This window comes from Pleurodeles waltl, chromosome 8 (genome assembly GCF_031143425.1).
Source record: "Pleurodeles waltl isolate 20211129_DDA chromosome 8, aPleWal1.hap1.20221129, whole genome shotgun sequence".
NCBI lineage: Eukaryota > Metazoa > Chordata > Amphibia > Caudata > Salamandridae > Pleurodeles > Pleurodeles waltl.
Genome location: NC_090447.1, coordinates 1,356,427,109 through 1,356,454,639, shown reverse-complemented (window position 1 = coordinate 1,356,454,639; position 27,531 = coordinate 1,356,427,109). Strand labels below are relative to the sequence as shown.

Sequence of the window (27,531 nt, the reverse complement as noted above, 5' to 3'; positions counted from 1 at the left end):
AAGCTCTCCACAAACATCTATGGTACCCTACACTTTAAAATATACATAAAGTGGACTTTAAAATGTAAATAAAGTGGACTTTGGATCCTCTCACATGAGATTTTTTCTCTCAACTCATGCTATTGTCTGTTTGGTGTATCAGTTCTCTTTCTACAGAGTGCTTGCGTTGTAATGCAGAAGTGTTTTTTAACAAATTAAATTCTACTTCTCAGAAATACAGTGTATACCTACTAATCTTTTTTGTTTTCCATTTTCTCTGCATCAGGCATTTAAAGTGTTTGATTCAGGATGCAAATCGCAGACCAGCTCTACTGACTCAATGCTTAGTTTCTTTTGTACTTCTGCTTACTGCAGTGGGTATTTTCAGTAAAGAGACATGAAGTAGATGGGCACAAAGTCTAAATTTTGCGTTCGCCCTTCTGAGAAGTGATGATACACACTAATTAGAACACAAGTCAGCTTACCAAGTGGGAAGATTTCAATTACTCCAAAATAGGCATCTGGGAAATTATTTTTTTCTTTCAAAACCAGCGTAGGCAGATATAAAAAAAACTTTAAACTTGCCGAAATTAGAAGGCTGGAAGTGAAACTTTACACGCTTTGCAGCCCACCATCTGCAAAACATGCCATCTTTCACTAACAAACACCCTCATGTGGATGAACAATACCTGTAATATTTATCTTCTACAAAAAACTGTATGGTTCTGGTTTCTTGAAAACTAGCAACTGCATCAATTTTCTTGACAGAGCTTGGCAGTCTGTAATTGGAAATGTCTTTAGGAAAACCATAACGGAGAGCATTTCCCTGGAAAGCCCAATATTGGCTACCTGCAAAAAGAAACATATATAAATTCAAAAACGTAAAGAATATTTTAAAGCCCGCAGCTACTTTAAAAGAAAATCAACAAAATACTTCAATTAAAACATTGATTAAAATATAAAATATGTTTTTACCGTACAATTATTATCTGTGGTGCATGAAAATATTTTACTTTTGAAGGCTCAAAAACTAATGGAACGTAAATGTGGACTTTTATTATGCAAGTGATAGCTGGAATTGGGTGCGAAATGACGAATTTTAATAAAGATCAAAGTAACCATATTGTGTTATAAACAGTGGATTATACCAACTGGCATTTGCTGATTACTGATGAGCCAAATGTGTTTAAAATCACTGCACCCATAGCTTGAATTAAATACTTACCTTTGAATAAAACCACCAAATTCTGAGCAGGAAGAGCATATGCTGCATCTATGGGAGTTGGCATATTTTTCCAGAGGGTTTGTACGGAAGACTTTACAACAGCTTTGGATGGCTGTTTTACCCAGACGGTGCTGAAATCAAGGGAAAAACGCAATAAATGCGTTTCATAAGCAAATATTATTCGTTTTTGTAAATATACTCGTACTGTTGAATTAAGGCTGGCAATGTGCATCTCTGCTCTTTACAAGTCGTTCCCTTGCAAAGCTCCTGATATATTACATTTCAAGAATGTTTTTTCAGTGTCAAAATTTCAACTTTTCCACAAGGTCAGCAGGGTTTCACTAGCCCAGATGTCTATTGGGTGGGAATTTCAATGGGTGGTTGCCTGGCCAGTGAATAATGTGCCAGCCAGTGCTTAATTTGAGCCGGTGGCTTCTGGTGGTGGGGCACCAGCACTTATTTTTGAACGTCGGGACCTATTTTTCTGCATCAGGCAATTACTGCGAGCAAACGACACACATGGGAAAGGCGGAGGGAAGAAAGACGGAAAAGTGTCACAAAGGGAGAAAGCTGCAAGAGTGAGCTGAAGGGGCAGGGAGAGGCAGTAAATGGATTAAAGAGGCCCGAGATGGCTTTAGTATTACGCTGCCTCAGTATTCTGTGATCGCACATTTAAATGCAACAGCCCTGTTTCGGAAGAGAGCTTTGGGCACTGGCACGTTTTTATTTACAAATTAAGCACTGGTGCCAGTATTTCTCACTCTGATCATAGAGGAGAATTCATAATGACGTTATGTGTTCACTGTACAAAGGGTCTCACATTAGATGATCTTAGTTTATTGAAGCCAATGAAAAAACTGGGGGACAGGAGAGGTATGATTGTTCAATGTGCACTCAACATGAATTGCTCCATAGTATTCGGCTAGCGGTGAAACCTCTCGATCACATACGTTTATTGACACAAACATGTTATCAACCATGTTATCATGATCTAACACTACCAAAGCAATAGTATTCAAGACTGCTGCTCCTACTCACGAAAGATCCATAACATACAAGCATGATTTCAAAAACACATGCACAGATGATTGGTTACATGCAGGCCTTGCAGCACCTGAAGGCTTTCATGCAGCCACACTACAACAGATATGGGGCCTGACATTGCGTTGAAATTTGCATTCATTGTACATTTTCCACAGGTCAAACCTTTAAAAGGTAAAAGGGCCTACCATTTATTGAGACATGCAGATTTAGGTGTGACAGATCATGAATCTACATGTGATTCCCTCAAAAAGTCAGGTGAAATTCACCACACCAGGCAATTTTCAAACCCCTGGGTGTCAGATTTATCAAATGTGATTAATTCCTACTATGCCTCCAGGCACTCCAAATCATACCCTTAAAGTTTTTCATGCACACAAACCAAGTTATTTTTCTTTGTTCACAAATGAACACGCAGATAAATGCTCATTTGTGCATGTCCACACACACACATGCACACATACGCACACACAGTTCGGATGTGGACTGACAATAATGAGGTTTTGATATCCTGCTGCAAACATATTAGCCTCAGAATATCAGCTATCACAACATTGTCAAAGAAATATATCTAAGTGCACATTTACTATTTGTGACTACACTTTTATATACCATGACAATAGCAATATCACTACTCAGAATGATGGCCTAAATGTATGTGGTTGAATATGTGGATCTACTGAGGGATTATGTATTTGTGGTTGCAATGTGGATGCATGTAGGATGAGGTACTTGTAGTTGTCATCTTCAAAGGCATTTTGAAAGATATTTTAAAACAAATGTGTAAATATGAAAGCCATTCAATCAATCAATCAATCAATCAAGGATGTGTAGAGCGCAGCTAATTACCCATCGGGTCTCAAGGCACCATTCCAAAGCCATTCCAAAATTGTCACTGAATGAACTAGAGTAGAGAGAAATACAATCAATGTATGGTGGCAGAGAATATTAAATGGTAATGTGTGATCAGGACACACAATAGGTGATAGAAGGAATGCTTCCAATACGTCCATCCACTTGCAACTACTTGGGGTTGCATTCCAAACCATTATTCTTTTGCCCACCATGCCACCTCAGATTGGACCCAACCTTATGCAAATCATACTGACCCTGCTCCAATAGAAAAAGTCCATCCTGATTTGCGAAGCAAGGGCATCCCAGATCTGGAACACAACCAGCCCAAAACCAGTTTTGCCCTGATTGGGGCTTGTCAGTCAGGCGTAGATTGGTTCCAGTGGCACAGTATGCACAGGACATCTGTCTGTGTACACCCTTGCCAATTAGAGTGGTACAGCAAACCCACAAAAGGTGATGTTATGAATGCTTGTAATACTTCCAACCACTGGCAATTGCTTGGGGAAGCATTGGAATCAATTCTTCTTTTGCCCTCTGGAAAAGCTTCTGTGTCCAGTGGTGGCAATTCCCTCTCTTCATGCAAGATATCCAAGAACCAACATTTTACAACTTCCCCTTCATAAAATATCCATCAAAACACATAGACTTGCCACAACATGTTCCTCATGCGTAATTTCACATTTGTAATCATGTGAAATGGGCTGTTATATTTCTTTTAAAGCCCTCATTAGAAAAAAGAATTTCCTCATTGCAAAGATCATGTTTGCCATTGTAAGGTATTTATGATAACAGGAAGGTTTAGTCAATCAATCAATCAATCAATCAAAGGCATTTGTATAGCGCACTGCTCACCCGGAGGGTCTCAAGGTGCTGGGGGGGGGGGAACGCTACTGCTCGAACAGCCAGGTCTTGAGTTGCTTCCTGAAGGCGAGATGGTCTTGCGTTGTCCGGAGGTGGATGGGGAGGGAGTTCCATGTCTTGGCTGCCAGGTAGGAGAAGGATCTTCCTCCGGCGGTGGCTCTGCGGATGCGGGGGACGGTGGCGAGAGCGAGGCTGGCGGAGCGGAACTGGCGGGTGGGCTTGTGGAAGGTCAGGCGGCTGTTGAGGAACTTGGGGCCCAGGTCGTGGAGGGCCTTGTGTGCGTGGGTGAGGAGTGGGAACGTGATTCTTTTGTTGATGGGGAGCCAGTGCAGGTCTCTCAGGTGTCTGGAGATGTGGCTATGTCGGGGATGTCCAGGATGAGTCGTGCTGAGGCGTTCTGGATCCGTTGGAGTTTCTTCTGGAGTTTGGCGGCGGTGCCGGCGTAGAGGGCGTTCCCGTAGTCCAGCCGACTGGTGACGAGGGCCTGGGTGACCGTCTTCCTGGTCTCGGTGGGGATCCACTGGAAGATCTTTCGAAGCATGCGCAGGGTGTTGAAGCATGAAGACGAGACGGCGTTGACTTGTCTGGTCATCGAGAGGGAGGAGTCCAGGATGAAGCCTAGGTTGCGTGCGTGGTCCGTTGGCTTGGGGGTAGCTCCCAGGGCGGGGGGCCACCAGGAGTCGTCCCAGGCGGAGGGTGATGATCCCAGGATGAGGACCTCCGTCTTGTCTGAGTTCAGTTTCAGGCGGCTGTTCTTCATCCATTCGGCGACGTCTTTCATCCCTTCGTGTAGGCTGGCTCTGGCGGCGTCCGGGTCGCTGGTGAGGGAGAGGATCAGCTGGGTGTCGTCGGCGTAGGTGATGATCTTGAGGTGTTGTTGACGTGCGATGGTTGCGAGGGGGCTCATGTAGACGTTGAAGAGGGTGGGGCTGAGCGATGACCCTTGTGGAACGCCGCAGATGACTTCGGTGGCCGCTGACCGGAACGGGGGGAGGCGGACTCTCTGGGTTCTTCCGGCGAGGAATGAGGTGAACCACTCCAGGGCCTTCTCCTGGATGCCGGTGTTGTTCAGGCGCTGTACCAGGGTGCGGTGGCAGACAGTGTTGAACGCTGCGGAGAGGTCCAGGCGGATGAGGGCCGCAGTTTCCCCATTGTCCATTAGGGATCTGATGTCGTCTGTGGCTGCGATGAGGGCGGTCTCCGTGCTGTGGTTGGCTCGGAAGCCGGATTGCGAGTGGTCGAGGGATCCGTTGGTCTCGAGGAAGGCGGCTAGCTGTCTGTTGATGGTCTTCTCGATGACTTTGGCAGGAAACGGGAGGAGCGAGATGGGGCGGTAGTTCTTGAGGTCGGAGGGGTCTGCAGTTGGTTTCTTCAGCAGGGCACTGATCTCGGCGTGTTTCCAGCACTCCGGGAAGGTGGCGGTGTTGAAGGAGGCGTTGACGATGTCGCGGAGGTGGGGTGCGATGATGTGTGGGAGTCGCAGAGGTCTTGCGAGGGAGTGATGTAATTGTTTCCGGCGTCGGGGTTGGAGAGCTCTTTGACGATGCTGAAGAGTTCCTTGCTGTTGTGGGTGTTGTAGTCCAGTCGTTCCTTGAAGGCTGTCTTCTTTGTGGCGCGGATCAGTTGGTGGTGTTTGCGGGTGGCGTGTTTGAGGGCCGTCATGTTGTCTGTGGTCTGGTTGGTGCGCCAGGTGTTCTCCAGGGAGCGGCAGTTCTTCTTGGAGGTGATGAGCTCGTCGGTGAACCAGGAGGCTTTCTTGCTGCTGCGTCTGCTGGGGGGGTTCTTCTTCAGTGGTGCGAGGGCGTCTGCGCAGTTGGTGATCCACTGTGTGAGGTTGTTGGCGGCTTCGTTGGGGTCCGTTGAGCTGGTGGGGGGGTTCTGGCTGAGGAAGGTGGTGAGCTGGTCGCCGGTGATCTTGTTCCAGCTCCTGCGGGGGGCTTGTTGAGGGTGGTGGTGGGTCGTCGTTTTACTGAAGCTGAAGTGGATGCAGCTGTGGTCAGTCCACTGGAGATTGGTGGAGTGGCTGAAGGTGACGTATTTGCTGGATGAGAAGACTGGGTCAAGCGTGTGGCCGGCGTGGTGGGTGGGGGTGGTTACCAGTTGCTTGAGTCCGAGGTTGGCCAGGTTGTCCAGCAGAGCAGTGGTGTTGCGGTCATTGTCGTCCTCCAGGTGGAAGTTGAGGTCCCCCAGGAGGATGTAGTTGGTGGAATTGATGGCGTGGGGGCTGACGAAGTCTGTGATGTCTTCGCTGAACTGTGTGCGTGGTCCCGGTGGTCTGTAGATGAGGGTGCCTCTGAGCGTGGTCTTGGGGTCGGTGTGTATCTGGAGTGGAGGTGTTCGGCGGAGGTGAAGGTGTCATTGGAGTTGGTCGTGATGCGGATGGTGTTCTTATGGATGATGGCGATGCCTCCTCCTGTCTGGTTGACGCGGTCCCTCCTGGTGATTTTGTAGCCTTCTGGGACGGCGATGGCGACGTCGGGCGCTGAGGAGGCGTTCATCCAGGTTTCCGTCAGGAAGGCGATGTCTGGTGCTGTCGAGTCGAGGAGGTTCCAGAGTTCGACGGCATGCCTGTGAACGGAGCGGGTGTTGAGCAGGATGCACATCAGGTGTTTGTTGCTGGGGCTCGGTTTAGTAGGTGCAGTGTTGGGTCGGAGGCTGGTGAAGCGGCAGGTCAGGCAGGTGAAGGGTCCGTGGGTGCGTCTCGGGGTGGCTCGGTAGCAGGCGGTGTTTCGGCCGGCGTTGAGTGCGTGGAGGGTTTTGGCATCGTAGATGTGCAGGGTGTGCTGGCGAGGGCGAGGACCAGGGGGTCTGGCGCTGGGCGCGGTCCAGGCGCGGACGGGCGCAGACGGGCTTACCTTTGGCGCACCTTCGGCGCTCAGTCGGTGCTCCCGCTGCGCGGTCGCTCTGGGGGCGTCATATGTAAGGAGCCGGGAGGGAGGAGCAGGCAGGAGGCGGCAAAGGCAGGCAGGAGCGGCAGCAGTGAGTGGGGCGACCAAGCCCTGTGGAGGGCTGAGCGGTCACAGTGGGCACAGTGGGCACTTTTAACATGAGTGTATCCACCCCAGCACAACGAAGATTAAAGGTGGATACAATTCTGAATGTATTCTGCCGAGTTCACTTGGGTGACTTTATCAGACACTTCTGGGGAAAAGGAGTCTTACTGTGCCCGTGTCTAGCAACGCACCATATGGTTCTGGCACACCAATGTCAGTACCCATACCGTCCCTAATGTCAAATTGATGGCATACACCCTGACCCACATTATTAAATGCACCCATCTTCACCACTGAGGAAGCTGACAGGTCTTGGTGTAACAGTATCTTCCATCCTCCAGATGCTGTTGATGCTACATGGTTCAGATCATTGACATGCCATTTATATTGATGCATGGCAACTTAGAAACAGCCGTGGTGTGTATGCATATTTATATAAAAAGTGAACCCAACCCTGGAAACAAATCAGTGCTGTATAGTCTAGGGGAATGATTCCTGGTCTAGTACAGAAGAAAGTAGGGGAATGATTCTAGGTCTAGTACAGAAGAGTAGTAAGGCTTGTAAAGGGTTGTTTGGGTTTAATTCTAGGTAAGAGTTATATGGCTGGAGGTGCTGAGTCTATTCACTACAGATGATGCGCATATTTCTTAGTCTGCTTAAACACCTGAGGGGTTTTGACTATTTCGTGGAGCCACAAGCCAAGAATGCATCTCAGTATTTGGTGCTTTCTGTAGTGCAGGAGCAAGGTACTAGTAAGATGAGATATGAATACAGTCCCTGGAAACGGAGGTGCAGCGTTCCTCCACTTCTTCTGACAATATCGTGGCTAGCAATATGGAAAGCTCCTGAGACAGTACGTTTTTTCTGCTGGATATGGCGGTGCATTATGGCTTTGTGAGGCAGCGTGTCTTTCAAAGAGATTGACCCATTGCGATTGCCAGAAGAGTCCCCGTTGGATGCTCCTTTAGTGGGACCATGATTAAGGAGATTATGGATGCTGGCACTGTTTGCCATCTTAGCATGAGAAAAATAGGGATGAGATTTTAAAGTCTGTTTTCATTTAAAAGGGTTTTATTTAAAATCACAATTATAGCTGGTACAGTACTCGATAGATTGTGTTGCTAAGGTGAGTATTGAAGAAACCCTATCGGAAAAAAGATGACTAGGTGCTTAATATAAATGTGGGTTTCTCGTGCTATTGAGTTATGAATTCTGGTTTTGTTACATTGAGCTTAAGGAAGTCAGTTGATATTCATGTTTGCAAGCGCGATGAGGCATTCTTCAGTATGATAAATGTCATTAAGTAATTACCTTTTCAGAAAAAAGTTACTGTTGAATGAGTATTAATGCCGTTTATGCTGCGTGAGGCAACTAGGAGGTGAAGGTTCAACCTTAGAGTATGCTGCCAACTGAGAGGTTCTGAGACTTGGGTGTGACCTCAACCTGGACTTTCAATAAAATGGATATTCATGATTTGATCACTGCTTAATCCAATATGTTGTCAAAGAATGAAAGGTGTGCGATGGGTCTGTAATCAGACGGGTTGTCTGGGTTCAGGGTGACTTCTCTGGCGCAGGAGAATCTTTCTCTTTTCAGTGTGTCAGAGGATACGCATTGCTGATGTTATGCATTGGATGCGCTACTGGGCTCCTTCATGAAAGAGACTGGTAGGATCGATTACCGTCACAGCATGATTTATAGCATTACCCGGGATGATTTTCTCTATATCGTACAGGAAATAACTTGAGGTTTCAGTTTCTGAACATTTAAATCTCACGTTTCCTGTTTCTGACCTATTTTCCCATGTTAATTCCTCTATGGCATACCTGCAGGGAGATGTGTGGCGGAAACCACCAGGGCAATCGCGCCTGATTCCGAGTGTGATAGTGGTTGCAAACATCATTTGCTTCCAATTTGTCACTCACCGAGGAACTCTGAATAAGTTAGTAAGGAGGACCTTCAGTGCTTCTTCTAAGAAGGATGACATGTTAATAATAGTGGAAACGATGTTTAAAAATAATCACCTTTTGTATGGTGGAGATGTCCATCAGATCTGCGATAGTGTGTGTCTTAACTATGGGCAATTTTATGTTTCTCTCGATGTAGAATGCATGGAGTGTGGTTGTATGATGTTGCTATTTTATTAGTTTTTATTAACAATTTACAACAATTAATAACTCTTTTAGTGCTTGTTGGATAGGAGAAAGTGTTATATAATGCTGGCTGACTTTGAATTGTGTTATTCTTAGGAGGTATGTGTATTCCTCCAGGTAAGATAAGTCACATGAGAGTATGAATTTGGGATATTTCTTTATCTGATTACAATATCAGCATTTGTTAGTAAATAGTTTGTGAATATATCAGATTGTAATGCTTTGGTGTGCATAGGAACGCAAGTTAAGAGAGGCATGAGGAGAAATCGTTTAGCTATTACACAGACCTCAAACACACAGAACTCAAAATGACACTATTGGCACATTGCAAATCTTCATTCTAAGCACACTATAGTATTTGGAATAAATATCACAATTCATAATGATATGTATGTCAACATGCACTTATGCAAACTCTTCGCCGTAAGTTAAACATATTTACCAATTGTTTATTTTTTTCTGAAATGCTTTTACAGTCCACATGTATTAAAAGGTCACCGACTAGATAATTCATTTGCCTCCTGGGAAGATTTCGTTTTGTGTGTTTAAGTTTATTGGTGTCTATGCAGTTCTATGTCAAGTTAGAACATTTGACCAATTGTTTAAGGTCTATCTCTCATATGTGATCGACATGTATAATACATTCCCATATTGAAGTGTTGGCATCAGTTTGCTAATGATGGACTGTCGCTCGTCTCTACTGAATTGGCCTAGTGTACACTCAAAGAAAGACACATTTATCTAAATAAATATAGATAGCTAAATCTGCCCATGAATAGTTCTCAAGGGAAGAGAAGAGGCATAAATAGAAATAGAGATTACCCATTTGTAATCAGGTATATCTGGTCTCCAAAGACGAAGGCTGCATCAATACTCATGTTGTCCCTGCATGCCTCATTTGCCTTTGTTGTTTTCGCTGGGGCTCTTGTACTTGTGGCTGTTGTAGTTTGTGTCTGAGATGGTTGGTTTCCTTTTGTAGTGGTTTTTGTCTGGACTGTTGTAGTCGATGCTGCAGTGGTCCCTTTTGTTGTTGCGTCTGTTGGTAATCCTGAATTTCAAAGATTAACAATGCATCATTTACTAAAATCTCAAATGGCTCAGTTACAAGAGCTTCTGCAAATCAGTGATGTAAGGCATTTGTTTGGGACTGGCCTCTACTATTAGGGTTGTTCCACACAATGAAAGTTGAAGTCAATGAGCAATCTAAGGATTATGTGATAAGCCATACAAAAGTTAGTAATTTTCAAATATCACAAAAACTAGCTTTAACTTGTTGGTGGTTAGATTTCTGCTTTGATTCCCCTCACTTCTCAGAATTTCATTCACAGCAAAGCCACATTATAGCCAACGTTTTAGGAGTAAGGTTATCTACCAAGAGAAGTGGCAAACAACCGGGAGACTTATTTTTACCCAGCTAAAAAAACATATACATATGCAAGCAAGGCTCTTACACATATAGTAGAAGACACCAATTACCTAGCTACAAACATCCATTTAGAAAGTGATACTAAGGTCTTATGTTTACAAAGCTAAAGAAGAACTATAAGATATTCCTATATTATTATTATAACTATTCAATGATTATTGATGGATGCCCATTTCTTATGATTTATTGGAGGTGAGGTAGCTGAAGTCCTTGCATTTCATAAAAATATCTACCCTTCTTGTTAATTTTCCAATTTTCTCTATACGGTTGTTCCTCCCCTCATATCCTCTCTTTCTCCAACAGATGTTAGTCGATGGTGTGATCCTTTTGATCAAAACGGTTATGGGCTGATTCTCTCGTCCTTTTCCAAAACAGCAATTCACCAATATTTTTCCAGGGTTTATATTTTTTATCTAAATCCCAATTGTACTAGGCAGCACTCTCTGTCCAGGTGGCAAAGAGCTGTATCCAGTAACATAAAGTAACAAACATGTTGGACTGTAACACAGTAACACCTGTCTGTACAGTCTGGGGCTTCTACGTAATCGCTAAACTCGCCCTGTATTTTACTAAAATATATACACTTTCCATAGTGATCAAATCCACTTGAGAAAAAAATAGATCCTCTTTTGTACTGTGAGACTCACATTCTAGGATCTTGTTTGCACTGTTCAAATCATACTCAGTGATGCCCTTTGGGGCTACAAAGTAATAAGCACTCAAGAAGGGTTGGTATAAAAAAGATACACATTGACATGCTGGATCAAAGAGCCTTTAACCAGTGCTTAATTTGTAATAAAAGCGTGCCGGTGCCCAAAGCTCCCCTCTTAAAGATGCGGCCGCTGCAATTAAATGTGCGAGCACAGAATACTGAGGCAGCGTAATCCATAAACCACCTTGGGCTTCTTAAATCCATTTACAGCCCCTCCCTGCCCTTTCAGTTCACTCTTGCAGCTTTCCACTTTCTCCCTTTGTGATGCTTTTTCATTTTTCTCTTCTTCTGTCTTTCCCATGTGTCTTTTGCTCACAGTAAATGCTTGCGGCAGAAAAATAAGTGCCAGCCTTCAAACATAAGTCCCAGTGCCCCGCACCGGAAACGACTGGCTCAAATTAAGCACTGCCTTTAACAAACTCTGCACTAGGAAATGAACCACAGCCCCAAGGTTACTACCAACAACAGTTCTTTCTCTAGATAATGTGTTCAAAGCTTTAGCACTTGAGAGCCTTAATTTGCTTAGACCTCTATGGCATGAAATTTGACATTTTAATGCACGTTCATGGGTGCCAAATGTGTTTATTTAAATAAAGCCGATTTAACAGTTAATGATAAAAATACAAACCATTAAGTGATGAACTTGTAGCAATAAAAACTATATCACAGCAGCAAAGGAGAGAAAATTAACCAAAATCATGACTTTACAAGTAAAAAGTAACATTTTGACGAAGTTTCCTTCTGATTCCATTACATAGCTTACCCATAAAACCCCCAACAAGCTACTATAAGAAAAAACACAACACAGATAGACAAGACATACGAAAGCTACAACAAAATTGAAATATAGTACCCAAAGGACGTACAGTGAAAGTAAAATATAGAATTCGAAAAAAACGTGGTTGAATAACGTGTAAAGTGTAAAGATTGCAGGCATTATGGGCCTGACTTATAAAGAAGTTTCAGAATTACTACTAACGTAGGCCTGATGATCGAAGTAACTTAAATTGAGTAAGTTACACCGTAGTTACAACATTTAAAAAAAACTGGTGTAAGTCAGTGAAATTGGATTGTGTAATTTATTTACAAGTGCTTAAACTGTGCACTTTTAAGTTTTCTAGTGTCTCATGAAAATATTTAAACATGATAGAAGGAAGGCTTTTCAAAGCTAAATTAAACGTGTGCACACATTGCTAATCATAAACTAGCAAATTTTATGCATATTTGACAATATGGAAACTAGAGCTAAGGAAACAGTCAGCATATCTTCATAGAAATTAATTCACATAGGACTGCTGTCTAAGACAGTTGCATTCTACATTTTATCAGGAAGGGAGTGCTGGCTATGCCAACAGGTGTAACTAAAGAACAGACCAAGTGTTGGAAACTGGCCCTCTTGGAAGGGCTTCCCCAGATGTTTTGTCTTCCTCTTCCTCTTTTTCTGGCCCTGTTTTTGCTGGCTTTAGGACACTGAGCACTTTACCATTGCTAACCAGTGATAAAGTGCATTTGCTCTCTACTCTAAACATATGTGTAATTGGTGTACACCTGTTTGGCATATTCAATTTACTTGTAAGTCCCTTGTAGAGTGGTATACCATACACCCAGGACCTGTAAATTAAATGTTACTAGTGGGCCTTCAGCACTGATTGTGCCACCCACAGAAGTAGCATTTCAATCCTGTCTCCAGCCTGTCACTGAAGTGCCTTTGTCTGCAGTGCACTGCCACTTTGACTTGACATCTAAAACCATTTGCCAAGCCTTAAAAACTACTTTTGCTACATGTAGGTCACCACTAAGCTTGGTCCTAAGTAACCTTAAAGGCACGGTGCTATGTAAGTAAAAGGTAGGACATGTACTCCTAGGTTTTACATGTCCTGGTAGTGACAAACAGACTATTTTGTTTTTCACTACTGTGAGGCCTACTCCTCTCATAGGCTAGTATTGTGAATTCCTTAATATACTTTTAAGGTGTAATTCCAGATCAGAGAGGAGTCATTTTTTCATGTTTGATATGCTTGGAATGGTAATGATAAATCTTCCTTACTGGTGAAGCTGGAGTTAACATTACTGCTTAAGAAATGCCATTTTTAGAAAGTGGGCATTTCTCTGCACTACTGCTTTGGAAGCCTGACAGCCTGCCTCCAGTACACGTCTGGGCTGGGCTGGGTGACAGCTACCTTTGTGCATTCCCTCTAGACATCCACAACACAGGACACTCAACTGTATCTGTATTCATCTGCATACTGATGGGTCTTCCTGGGCAGAAAGAATGGAAGGGGCTCACGCTTCACTTGAATAGGTAGTGTCCTGCCCCCACACAAAGGGCTGATTTACATCCCATAGCTAGACTGACAGATAGGATTTGGTTGAAAGGGATCTATGTGCACTTCAGAGGTCTCCATTGAAGTCACCCCACATCAAAAGCACTTTTGGGTATACGTATTTGGTCTCTGACCCCATCTAATCAGACACTTCTGTATCTTGAAATGAACCTCTGTCAGAAGGACTGCTGAGCTGCTTAAAGGACACAACTGCATTGCTTTTCTGGAAGGACTGCTTGCTGCCTGCTGCTCCCTGACTCTGCTGGAAGGACTCTGCCTTCCCTCTAAGTGATCTCCAAAGGCCTACTGGCTTGCCTCCTGCTGTCTGAAGTCTTGAGGACACAAAATACTTCCTTCATTCCTGCTGGTGATGCTGGACTCTGCCTTCTGTGAGTCTTACCCTTTCCTGAGGTGTCCCTTCAAAGCTCTGGGCCTCAGAAGTGGGTTCTGCATCTGATTTCTGCAAAAACGTAAGTATTTCATCAACTGTGGGAGAAATTCCGATGCATTGCCCTTCAATGCGAACACAGAGGCTAGTTGATGACAGCAGATTCACAGCCAGCACCGCTCGATGACGAGCCATCTTATTCACTTCAACGGGTCTCAATAATGACGTAGGACCCCCTTTGCTTGGCTTGACGACAATGCGTTGGGTTCTCAAAGTTGACACTTTGTTCCATACAACATACTTTCTCAGGGGACCCTGCATGGGATCTGTAGCTAGCCAACCCTCCATCATGGTCACATGAACAATGGATGTTCCTCGCGACCTCAAGAAACTTTCTGGCTGCTACTGACTTCCAAGCACTTTTTTTGCTTTATTCTCTAAAAGTTCATATCTTGACTTCCACTGATTGGATTTTTGTCATTTTGGTCTTATTGTGTTAATAATCTCTATTTTTTAAATATGAGTTGAGTCTTTTGTGTTTTTGTCATTGTTTTTCTGTGTGTGTTGCACAAATACTTTCCACGCTGTCTCTTTGCCTGACTGCTTTGTGCCAAGCTACCAGAAGGTGAGCACAGATGATCTTGTAGTGTGTACCTAGTTTACCTTGAATAGAGTGGTGGTTCCTGCCTTGCATGGGTGCATACCTCAGCCAACCAGGAATATAATTTCTAACACCAAGGCATATATTTTTCAAACTGTAAGTTATGCCTCGTTAAATAAATAAGGGCTTGTTATACTAATTTTGTTCTTCACCCGCATTCATACTTTAGTGAAAGTGCAATACAACACATCAAACATCTGCATAATGTCCTCACCATAAAGTGCCTGTACTCCTTTCATATCATCCTCTGGAAGCTTGTAATTAGCTGTATCTGCATAATGATAGGTTGGGTACATCAAGGCACTGGGATCACTTGAATGAGATAGTCCTAATGAATGACCAAATTCATGTGCCGCAACAAGAAACAGGTTGATTGCTGGAATAAAATAAGACATATTTAGAGTGGTGACATGTGCTTTGTATTACAATAACATATACAATTTATGTGTTTACATACAAGCCTTTCTTTTTATCTTTAAACAATTCTTGTGCTTTGAAGCTTTATAAAGACCAAAGTAGCAAACTTTAGTGGACCATTCATGATTTTCTTATTCTGTGTCGGCAGGGACCTCTAAATATGACAAGTTGTTCCTTGCAGGGTGGGAGGAGGCGAGGATCTCAGCCACATAGACAACCTGGGAGGCCATGGTGTATGCTCATCCATGCACTCTCTGGGGGTGTTCTCCCACCCCTACTCCCCATTGTCAATGTCTCCCTCACGTGAGGCATCTTCTCCGAAGTTCACAAACAGGCCAAATCTTCCTGCTCCTAAAGAAACCTACACTAGACTCTGATGACCTCACCAACTACTGACCCATCACTCATCTATCATTCATCTGCAAGATCATTAAAAAAGCAGTCTTTGTTCAACTCCAAGATCACATCAATGATAAAAATTTCCTAAATGACTATCAGATTATGCTGCAGCATGGAGACCACTACCTTACAGATTGTAGACAATGCAGTCCTAACGTCAGAAAAAGAAGATCCCTGCATCCTGATATTGCTGGACATCTCAGATGCTTTGACACCGTTGGCCATGCCACCATCATGCACATCGTTAAGTCTCAAATAGGATTCACTGGCAAGGTCTTTTACTGGTTGTCCTCGTACCTTTCTAACCAAACCCAGCTTGCTCACATGTGCACCTCCAGGTCCTAAAAAATCCCTGTCACTAGTGGAGCCCCCAGAGTTCCATACTATCTCCTGTCACCTTCAATCTCTACATGGAGCTGCTTGGTGCTCTACTCACAGATGTGAGCATCAAGAGTAAACAATGTGCCGATGATATATAACTCTCCTTGAACATATATCATGCTTAAGACATCCAATGCCTCTAACACTCCATGCACATCATCAGAATTTGGATGTCCAGCACCTACCTGAAGCTTAACCTAATTTAGACAGCATTTCTTTTACTCTTCTAGAACAAAACATAAGAAACAGTGCACAACTGGTTTAATGAAATGATGGTTTCAAACTCCAGCTTTCACCAAATGTCAAGTCACTTGGATTCACCGTGGACACCAACCTCACTTCCAAGTAATACATTGCAAAAAATATAGTTGGCCTAGAACTAATGTTCTTATTTAATGCTGTTCCCCTCAGTTTAAGAAAGGGTTGCCACACAATGTTTCCCAGGTGGAGGATCAATAATCCTCTAAAAGGTTTTGGGCTACCTCCCATGCCATTGGGGATGATCTTTTTTGGGTGTTTAGGAGATTTATTAAATTAGTGATCCTAAGGAGTTGGTATGCAGGTTCATTCAACAGTAGAAATATAATTTGGTTATCAGTGTGATAAACACTATTTTGCATTATTTTTGACTGAGAGACAGCTTAGGACACAGAGAATGGCTTTCTAATGGTGGAAGGCAGAAAGTGCTCAGAACGTCTTACAACTTTTGTTGAGATTGGAAGACCCATAATCATTCATTATTGAATGTTTGGTGAGCATCCTGCTATTAACCCAGTAGGGTTGACTTTTTAAATATACTCACCACATATTTTGTTGTAGCACATATGTGTGTATTGTGGCGTTAGGGGTTAAGGTCTGCTGCATGCAAGATCTGTAATTAAGGGGTTAGCTATATTCTTTGACCTTTCTTTGCAGTGCAATTGCAGTAGTTTGCAAGGCCCTTTGGTGTGCCCATTGCTTTTTTCGTTTCCAATATTGTTCATAATACTATTTTTGTATAAAATAATTAGTTTTCCAGATATTAACATACTTTTCCCTTTTAAAGAAAAAGTATTCCCTGGACATTGATTTACAGAGTGCTATTATTTGTGTTGCCACAGCACCTCGCTCAGGAAGTCTTGAACTGCTCGACCTCACTACCTAGGAGGCAAGTGCTACCAGGGGTAATTTGTGCCCAGTCTGATGGTTCGGAGTGATTGAGGGGGCTGAGGACACTAGAAGTGAAAGACCTATATTGCCACATTTGGGGAACCTGTGACCAGGATTTCTTGCAATACTCATTTGTGAGATGTGAGAATGAGCAAGTAAAAATTGCTGAAAAGATGTCAAATATGCAGCACTGTTTACTTTATCAAAATGTAGATGTATGGTGCATGCAATACTCAAACATGTTTAGATTTCAGGGCAATACTTTTTACCTTTTGCATTTGTTGACCAGGTCTCATCTTCATCAAAGTGGGCGTCTCCTCCAATTCCACTTCCTGGATAATATGCATGTGCCAGTGTTTTACCAGGGCCATCAAATGGATAAGGATCTTGGTGATCTTTTGATAAAAATTAAAGTTATTGTCATTAAAAGCCTGTTAGGATTATTTCCAAATATCTCATAACACCTCTGAGCATGCAGATGATACGACTCGTTTTAGGATTAGAAGATCTTGCTTTGGCCTTAAGTTTGTATGTGATAAGTGTAACACAATTCAGCCATGATTGTTTGAAAAACATAAATGAAAATATGTGTGTGTGTTTTAGCTGGTGATGCTTTAGTGAATATCCCTATCTTTCTTGTGTCTAACTCGAAAATAACAGGCAATATTACGGTTTTTCAAATCATCAACCTAAAAAGGTTGAGACTATTTATTGTCTCATACAACATAGAAATTAGGTGAAGCCACTGTATATGGCGTAGCTGAATGTTATGTATTATCACGTCAAGGTTAGAAAATATCTTTCTGGGGGAATGTGGGAGATTCTTGCAAGAAGAGGTACTGGGCCTCATTTTGAGACATAAATTGGTGGTGCTAATGTCCCGTCACGGAAAGCACAGGAGTTGTGAGGGTGAGCAAAGTGAGTGAAAACTAACAGAAGCCCTGAAGTACAGGGAGAAAGCTCCCTTTGCGTCAATGTACTTTTTTTTTTTACTTCAGCTTTGGGAGTTTGGGGGTTTGTTTCAGAAAAACAAAAAACGTACAGCAGGGCGAGTGAAACAAACATGGCGCCTACTTGGCATTCTTCTGCGCCTGTAGTGCATTCTGTGTACCACTGGATGCACAAACGGCTTAAAGATCCCCAACAGACATATGTGATATGTACATATAGTGCTCAATCTTACACCAGGGAGTCTCTGCTGATCTGACAGGCTGGCAGGTAACCGGCAACACTTTAAATGAGCCCAGTAGTGTCCGAACTAAGAAACCTTGTTGAATGTCAAGTTTCAGGACTGGGAGTTTCACAAAAAAGATGATAGGAGGTCATCAGCATGATGGCCAGCTACAGAAAGAAAGGGAGAGTGGGTTTGAACTAAAGAGTCTAGATACGAAGACAAAAGGAAATGCAACAGGAAAGGAGAGTGCCGAATACTACACACATTGGATATTATGGAAATAAAAAGGTGAGTCGATATTGCCACCCCTGGTGTGTCACAGCTCTTAAAAAAATTGATTTGAGGGTATCTATCAGTGCTTAATTTGTGCTTGTGGTTTCCGGTGCTGAGCACTCACACTTATTTTTCAGGGCCGGCGCTTAATCTTCTGCCTCAAGCATTTACTGCAAGCAAAAGACGCATATTGGAAAGACGGAGGAAGAGAAAAACGAAAAAGATCACAGTGGAAAGAGGGAAACTGTTGGACCTTTTAATGCCCTTTATTGCGGTGTCCATGCACTGCTGTCAAACACAGTGATCCAAGGAATCCGACAAAAGGTCAGAAATCTCCACAAACCACAGATTTCCACACTGGTCACAAAACTCCACTTTAGCACAAGCTAGTTTCATCTTGCCTGCATTGAACGGTAGAGGCAGAGATAGACCTATAAATATGAGCTCTAGAAATATAAGTTACTTGATAGGTAATGTGTTAGAGCATACACACAGCGTATAACACTTTGAGTAGTGACATACACTTCTATACCATTTCGAAACTATAAATATAATAACTTACACACGATGAATTTTCTTTCTATTCGTTGGTGACACCAATACGTTATTAAATTTACATTTGCATCCTGTATTCAGGTAGAGCAAAAATCTTGTAAAAAAATGTAGAATATGCATTCTATTTTCCCTTGAAAACTGTTTCCTTCTTTATGATGTTTCCCACAAATTCCTTAGCGTTCTAAGCAACTGCCCCTCATTTAAGCCAACGTTTGAGGTAAATTTACATTTTTGATGTAATCTCCCAAAAAGCCAAGATGTTTCTTGGGAAACAGCAACAGTGACAGCTTTCCCGGAATACTCAGACTAGTAAGCAGTTACATATGCTGTACGTTTACTTGTGTCAGTACTTTACATAGGTGTACTTGCACATGCTTTTCTGTTTTTTCTGCACTGGGAAACATTTTTTTCACGAGGCAAAGCCCATTTCCCCATACCTTCACTATTTTGTTGAGTGTTTCCTCTCTGTTTCCCTGGGCAGGGCAAGTCAGACATGCAAATATTTACCGCTGGAAACATATCTAGGTGCTTATTTATGAGAGGCTTGCACCATTGGAGCGTCACTTTTTGTGATGCTCTGGTACTGCAAACCTCTCAACCATACTATGAGGTCACGCAAACCCACTTCTCATGGCTTTGATTGGCCCCATAGGCATGGTGTAAGGCAAAGCAGAGCATGGGCATTGCGATGGGTTTTCCTACGCCACACCCATGAATTTTGATGCTGTCTCAGATTTACTTAATCACGCAAACATGGGGAAACACCCAAACCTTATGCCTCCCAGGATGAGGTGTAACGAGGAGAAATATTTGTATTTCTTCTTGTTTTTCCCTCATTCCATGTGTACTGAATTCTGAAATCCTACTTGCAATGCTGGCACCCTTGCACCATGGTGCAAGTATGCCTTAGTTGGCACTAGGTTACCAGAACATGACCAGAGCAGGAATAAGAAGACAGGTGCATTCCTGCCCTTTCACTTTGGAGTAGAGTAGCACAGCAAGATGACTTGCGGTGACGCCCTGCAATAAAGCCCCATAAATAAGGGTCCCAGTGCTGCATCGCAATCATGTGCGATGGGATGAAGACTCCCCCCTGCCGTATGATACCAATTACACCACAACCTTAACCACAATACCCCATTAAACATGAGGCGAAAGCACCAGTGAGAGAAATACTCACACAACTTGAGCACCAGGAGTAATAGAACCCTGCACCAGTATTTACCAGAAAATGCAGTTTCTGGTGCAGGAAGCACAAAAATCTTCAGGTCTTTCCCCAAAAATTGTAATGGGTGGTATTTATGGCACTGAAGGAATTCAGTTTCAGAATAAGTGTCACACCCTTTATCGGGCTGCTCTCAATGAGCACCTATGTACAAGTAAATCAAATTAAAGTTGTAAAGTCACATTTTCGAAATTCCAAATGTGAATGCATAGTAATCATATTGTTTGACAAGTAAATTGTGATCAAGTAAGCAAATGGCTCTGTGAATTGGGCCCATCTTGTGCAACTGCATCTATTGGTCAATTTAAGAGCACACTGCGTGCAATTTACACCAGAAATATTCTACTGCACGTTATCTGTGCGTATGCCAACTGTGTGTCCAAAGTACAGTTCATGCCCAACATTTTATTATTTGTTGGTGTTTATATTGCTCATCTTGGGCTTCTGCTCTGACCCTCACTTGGGGAAATGAAAACTTTTGCATCTGCATGTGGATATTACATTAGTGTAATGTACTCAAACCTTGATCGCTTCATGCAGAGGTAGAATGCACTATGGACTCTCCGTGCTCCTCTAGGTATTACACAAACAGAACAACACATTACAGTTTATTTAGGTTTATTTCGTGCTTACACCTGGGAAAATGCTTCGGAATAGCCAAATTAGATGTGTTCATGTTCTTAAAGGAGTAAAAGCACATAAAATAGGAAATGAGAAATAGGCAATGGGTTGCATTAAAATTAATAACGTACATACGGGTGCAAATTGTGCTGTTTGAAATTCAAAAATATACAAATTACAAACATTAATAGTACACATGGAAAGCTGTGCCAGTCACTAGTGGCAATGTCATTAGACATTTCGACACGTTGCTGTTTCCCCAGTGAGGAATAGTACACACTGTGCAATTCCACACTGAAAAAGACAGGTGTACTATACAGCTGCACACGTTTTTCCTCTTTGTTTTTGCTCCAGCAGGTCAACATTTTTCCCCGTGGAATAACCATTTGTCCTACACCCCCGTGAAGCTTGAAGGTGTTGTGTTCCCCTTCCGGCCCCGGAAGGGGATTTACTTCAGCCCTTTGCAAGGACATATATCTTCGGCCATTTCCAGAGAGGGGAAAGGGGTTTGAGAAATGCTCACAAATTCACTGGCGTTTAATTAACTACTGCAAAATTGTACACGGTCATGTTGTACGTAATAGGAAATGCATGTTTGCCTGCTACGAACCCACTGGGGAAACAGACTAGGAATAGATCCAGCAATTTTTTACTGTAAATATACGATTAACGTAAAAAAAATGTATTTGTGAATCGGCCCCTCATCATCATTGATTAAAAAAAAAAAACTTTTTTTAAATCTGTAGGATGACTAGTAGTTAACAAGAAAATAATTATATTTTTTCTGTAAACCATTTATTGCGATCCCTCCTGGAACAACTCACCACCAGACGCAAAAGAAATCATGATATCTGCAATTCCAGAGTCGATTTTGCTGAATTTAAGAGAACTTGCACTGCTCCAAACACCAAAGGCATTTGCTATAGCCTTGTCAACTTCAGCAGATGGCAGGTCTGGGGTATAATTCACCAGTCTAAAGCACAGAAACATATTTTTTACCTTCATTAGCTAATGTAGATAAATATTTTTCACATTAAACTAAAAAAACAGCTTCTTCAGAATAAAATAAAAACGTTCCTATACCTTGACTATATGCATGCTCTGTTTATGAACTAAAATCTAACATTTCATTTAGTGCTTTAATGTGTGTTCATTATTTCGTGTCTTCCTGCTGTTTTATTGTAATGTTAACATTTCAATGCAGGTTAAAAGTGTGGCTTTTAATGTCTAGGAACAACTTCACAAACTATAGAAACTAGCAATGAGAATCAACTCTAAGCAGATCCCTCCAATAGCAGAGGATGGGGCATGCGGGGAGCCACACAGTGCACAACATACCACTACCAGCTAGCTAGGTTCATGCTACAGAAATATTACACACATACAAGCACACAGGGAGAAAGTCCGTTCTGAAGTTCTCGATGCACACAAATTTGGCTGCCTGAGTGTGAACAGGCCAGAAAAGCTAGTTCTGAGTAACCTACTGAGCTTGTCTCCGAACCACAGACAGTCTTCCGTGGACCAGTCATCAGTCCTGTTAACCACTGGGTTTGAAATGCTTAAGGAGTTCATCTCCAGTGCCACAAGTAATACGATGTGGTAACACTGCGTGGGGAACTACTGATTCTAAGAGGTCCAGTTTTCTCCCACTGTAGTATTACTGTATCACTATGATTCAGACTTGTTAGAAATGAGAAAGTGTGGCAATAATGCATGTTTCCTTTATTTCTGAGCTGAAAAACTCATAATGATGTAGTTTTACCCTGTGAGTGGAATGGGTTCGACCAAAGGGCTGCAACTCCATCCATAGGTTGTGACCAGAGGGCTTGAGGTTTTTCAGTGTCTCAGCCACTCCCATTTTAAAACATGGCACTTATAGGCCAAATCCACCAACTGCAAGGAATGATTTTAGTTGCTGTAAGAACAGTACCGACGGTTCAAGTAATTACTGCTACAAACAGAGCACTTAACATAGCAAAAATCACATTACATTTTGACTTGTGAAGGCTCTCTAAATTTCACGCATCATTGCATGACAACAACCTAGCCATGTTCTATTTCTTAGGCTCTGGCTGTGCGCCAATCAGAAGGATATGCAGAAAGAATTACACCAGGTAAAATCCAGTACCATCAGGTTTCAAATTTTTTAGGGTGCAATTATTATCTCCTGAATTGAATTTCCTCTTTCCCGAAACAGGGAACTGCATTCAGATTGTAGTGCTTTCTGCACCTAGATCCAGGGGAATAGCTTTGCTTTGTTTGCTGTGTTACACCCTCCTAAAAATGTATTCTGTTGTAAATAGTTGGGTACAAGTACTTTGGTGAGGTGCTGGTCAGATTTCACTTGGGATTTTTTACATTCACCTAGACAAACACACACACACTGGCTCTCTTGTTTATTTCGAAGGTCTTATAAACGCTGGTTAGTTTGAAAACTATTATCTCTAACAATATACACTGCCCCTTAAGCCCCTCTCTTGCCCTGCTTGATTGTTGGGAAATGTGAGGTTCACACCCCACCCCGAATCTTGCTGATCGAACTGCACCTCTGCCTAAATCAGCATGTCCTGTTAATTAATGGGAGCGGTAATCTCTGCATCATTTATTTTCCAATCCCTTTGCAAACAGGGGTTGGTGCAGGGCTTGGAAAAATCAGGGCCCTTGTCACTGAGGACTTAGAACCACATAGATCACATAATCCTCCTCTAAGTCCACTTCTAGTGAAGTTACTTTGCAGCGAGTTTCTGCCAAAACACACACAGTGAGTGTTCCCTTTCAGCCATTGTTTTGCATCATACAGAGAACATAACTAGAACTGCCATACTAATAAGCTCACCTATGAGACCAAGTCACAAGCCATTCACTGAGGTATGGAATTTACCTGTAAGTTATAACACTATTTTCCCATTTTGAATTGGTGTCCATTATGTTATAATTTCCAACATCTGGAACCCCACATCTGGAACTTTTCATTACTGCCAGCGTTTTGTTGTCCAGAGTGCCGGTGACATTGAGCCCAAAGAACTTCTGCATCTCCTTAATTTTTTCGGTGAATGCACTATTTGCATTTCGACCGATGCTGCGCGATGACATGTTGTAAAATGCTTTGAGATATTTCTAGTTAAAACAAAAAGAAAAAACAGTCGGTGTTGATCAGAATACATACACTTACAAAAAAGCAGTTCAATAGAAGTCCTTTGATTGCTTAGTGGGCCAATCCAAAAAGGCATTTCTGTGTATGTAAAAGGCTACCACAGCAGTGCCCCTTTAGGCACTATTGAATGCCTAGGTGAATTGTCCCCAAAATGTCTTTCTCCTTATTAGTATATATGTAGATAGGGCACAGTCCTCTTTATTTTTAAAAATTGTACATGAATAATCAATGAATACTCCCATTTATTCTAATTTAAGATGTTTTGGGATTAATTCAGAAATGAGTGTACACATCCTAAAAGATGGGTACAGCAGTACTCTGTGCGTGCCTTTGTGAATTGGATGCCATATGTTTCAAACAGTCGAAATACTTGAGCTCCCCAAATAACATTTTATTTGCATTGTGCATTCTTCTTTGTTTTACCTCTTGGAAAAATCGTTTTGTACTAGTTCATGTGGTCAATAGACGGGGGTGAAAAGAAAGCAGGGAACCCTGGGTAGTCCCTAAGTTTTAGGGAGAGAGAATCTCCTTCTTATCGAGCACTGTACAACACCGTTGACACTCGGAAATTGCTCACCTCAAATGTTCTATTTTTCAAGCAGAGTTTTTGTAAGGCCAGGTTTAGTACGGTGCAATTGACGCTGAGTGTAGAAACAAAGCTGTTTGTCATGTATGCAGTAAAGCATTTGTGCATAATTAGCTAATGCCATCCATACCAGCCTGAAAAAATGGCAAAATCCTCTTAACACACCAGGCACAGACACAGTAATACAGCCTTAGGTTGGTAAAATACCATCCAAGCTAACCTTTAATGAATAAATGTAACTCCTGACACATGTGTTTTGCTCTTATTAGAGCTCATCAGAGAGGAAATGAGTGGGAGGGCTCTCCTCCTGAAACCTGGGAACTACCCAGGTTTCACTGCTTCATTTTTTGCATAATTTATGTGGCACGCTATGCCTGAAAGGGTATTGCTTGATCCACAGAAGAGGATAATCAACAGTTGGTGCCTGTGAGTCAAGAGTCCATTGAAAGTAAGAGTAAGAAAGGAGAGCTAGCTACCGATGAGGAAGGATACCTGCCCTGCAGCTCTTCCCTTTAACACATTAGTGATCAAAAATATTGTCTTTGTAGCAAACTATTAGCAGCATTGTGTTGAGAAGCGATACCCATGATTTTGATGTGCTATATACCCGCTGGGCTCCAATGACATAACGAGTGGAGAGTCTTTCAGTAGCATCTTCTGCTTGAAGCTAATTGGGTAGGCGAGGAAAGACTTGGCTGACTTTAGCTGTCCAGGAATACTGGAGCAAGGCAGCCTGGAAGCAATGGGTAATTAGACGGTCTTCAGCCGAGAGTCCAAAAATAGGTGAGAGCTGGTGCCACTGGGGGTTTTCCACCTCATATCGAAGAAATATTATAATAGGGCCAAATTATTGAGGCCTAAAGTTTGAGAACGTGTTCAGTATGTATAGGTAAGGATAGGCTTGTTATAATTAATTTCACATACCTAAATGAGGAGTTAAGAAACGTAAATCTATACTTAGCTGTATGTATTTCCCTTAATTATATGTTGTTTCTCAAATATTAGGTCTCTCTTATTTGGTCCCATGATATTTGTTCCTTAATATTTTGACATACAGTCCCATTGGGTGAATTTGTCCCATGACTTGAGACTCGGCTGCAGATGAGAACTTGTCCATGCTCTTAAAGACTGCATTCTGTTGTTGGCCAGGGACTGCTTCCTCACCCTTCAAGGAGGTGGCGAAGGGATCTAGCATCCATGGGAGACAACGGTGCAGGCAGCACTTAGTTGAAAGGGTGTGAAATATTAAATATGTAGCACCAGGGAGCATGATAATATTTTCGAGACAACAGTTTTATTGTTGGTGGGCCATTTCAAACATGAGGTACTTTACATCGAAAGACATGGCTTTTGGGTTCAAGTTGAGATCGGGCTGGTGGAGGTGGTCAGGGGCACACGTGGGGACTGTAATATGTAGCATGGAGAGTTTGGGACAATAGAATCATTGCATAATACAATACATACGGAGGAAACGTTATTTTATATACTCACATGATTCATTGGTTAAGCACTGTACTCAGAATTAAAACAGAGGTCTCAAATTCGCCAGGTCAGAAAATTAGCCACTAGTAGGCGTGTTGAATGCACAATTTTGTAAAATGTCGGTATCTTACATGAAAGGTGAAGGAAGGCACATCTCGTTGAAAAATGACACTAGATACTAGTAGCAAACTGGTTGAGGGGAACTTTTTTCATCTGAGGTTTTACTGTTCACAGGAAAAAAAATTCTAGAATCAGTCTCTGGTGTGTGGAAGCCAAGAAATTTCGCACCGACAAAGTCACACAAAGGTGCAAAATTCAAGTAGAAAGAAATTTGTGCATTTTGCGAGCTATGGCTTTTTTAAGTTTCATAGGTGCAAGAGAGCATAACATGTTCTTTTAATCAAGTAAAAATAATAGCTATAAGCGAAGCCTAAATGTTGCATTTCTCAAGCAATGTGCTAGGTTTAAATGCATTGCCTGAGTTTTGTCATTCTGCCTCTGAAGCGTCCTCCAACCCACAGATAGATGCATTTCAAGCAGGACAAGATTCCGGTGACGAGAATAAGGCGTGTTTACCTCTGTGCACATGGCATTTTTAACTGCGAACAAATACTTAATATGAAATGAGGTATAGAGATTTTATAGGAACAAACCGAGCACGTGGATTTGCTACTTACAAAGAGTTATGAAATATCAGTAAGTGTAGCAAAGGTTTGTGTCCTAATTCTCTGTTATGAGGAATCCCGGAAGCAGGTGTGAAGTCGGTAATTACTGCTAGTGCAGACTTCAGTATTTACTGGGGTTGCGATTTGCACCCCGTTCTGATTTACACACATTAGAATGGTGGATATCTTGCTTTTTTTCCATTCTGAGATACACAGACTCAAGACGTGTCCTGTTAGACAGCACAGTATGTGCAAAGTTATACATAGCAAAAATATTATTGGACTAAAATCCCAGTACCGTGCTTCAGATGGCAGCACGAATCGGAGTTTTGCTCCAAGTAGGGATTCCCACCTGTATTCGAATGAAGGCCTAAGCATCACATTTAAACATAACATGACATTTTTTATAAGGTAGAACATTTAGTACTTCAGATAAAATACACACCTTGGCTAGTTGTTCTTCAGTTTCTGTCTCTGAAAGGGGTATTTCTTTCCCATCAGGCACTGGGGCAGACCAGGACACCAGTACAAAGCTAAGGAAGATAAGCATAAAAGCACGAAAGAGCGTCTCCATGGCTGAAATATCTCCTCCGCGCATCCCACTTGGTTACTCTTACACAGCTTTGCTTTTTCCGAAGCTATTCTTGCTTGTCAGTAGGTGCATCTTTTATACCCACAAAACCACCCAGCATGTGGTTATGCTAATTTTATTTAAGTATGTGTTTTTCTTGAATTCACCCACCACGAACAATCATGTCAATTATTGAGGTTGTTTTGAAGATTTTATGGATTACTCCAGTAGACGTGTCTAGCACATCCATCCCCTGATGAT

The 27,531-nt window shown here is 42.4% G+C and overlaps 1 protein-coding gene across 1 annotated transcript in view; it reads right to left on the bottom strand.

Annotated features, from left to right (window-relative positions):
* LOC138249228 (matrix metalloproteinase-18-like) overlaps positions 1-27,330 on the bottom strand; it is a 40,903-nt gene extending 13,573 nt beyond the window's left edge. Inside the window, exons 1-8 of the mRNA XM_069203204.1 lie at positions 27,145-27,330; positions 23,694-23,929; positions 21,637-21,785; positions 17,234-17,359; positions 14,833-14,994; positions 9,930-10,155; positions 1,205-1,335; positions 669-828 (exon numbers count right to left, since the gene is read on the bottom strand). Of these exons, the coding sequence (XP_069059305.1) occupies positions 669-828; positions 1,205-1,335; positions 9,930-10,155; positions 14,833-14,994; positions 17,234-17,359; positions 21,637-21,785; positions 23,694-23,929; positions 27,145-27,297 (1,343 nt within the window). The 5' untranslated portion in view covers positions 27,298-27,330. The remainder of the gene's footprint in view (positions 1-668; positions 829-1,204; positions 1,336-9,929; positions 10,156-14,832; positions 14,995-17,233; positions 17,360-21,636; positions 21,786-23,693; positions 23,930-27,144) is intronic.
* Positions 27,331-27,531: the final 201 nt, after the last annotated feature.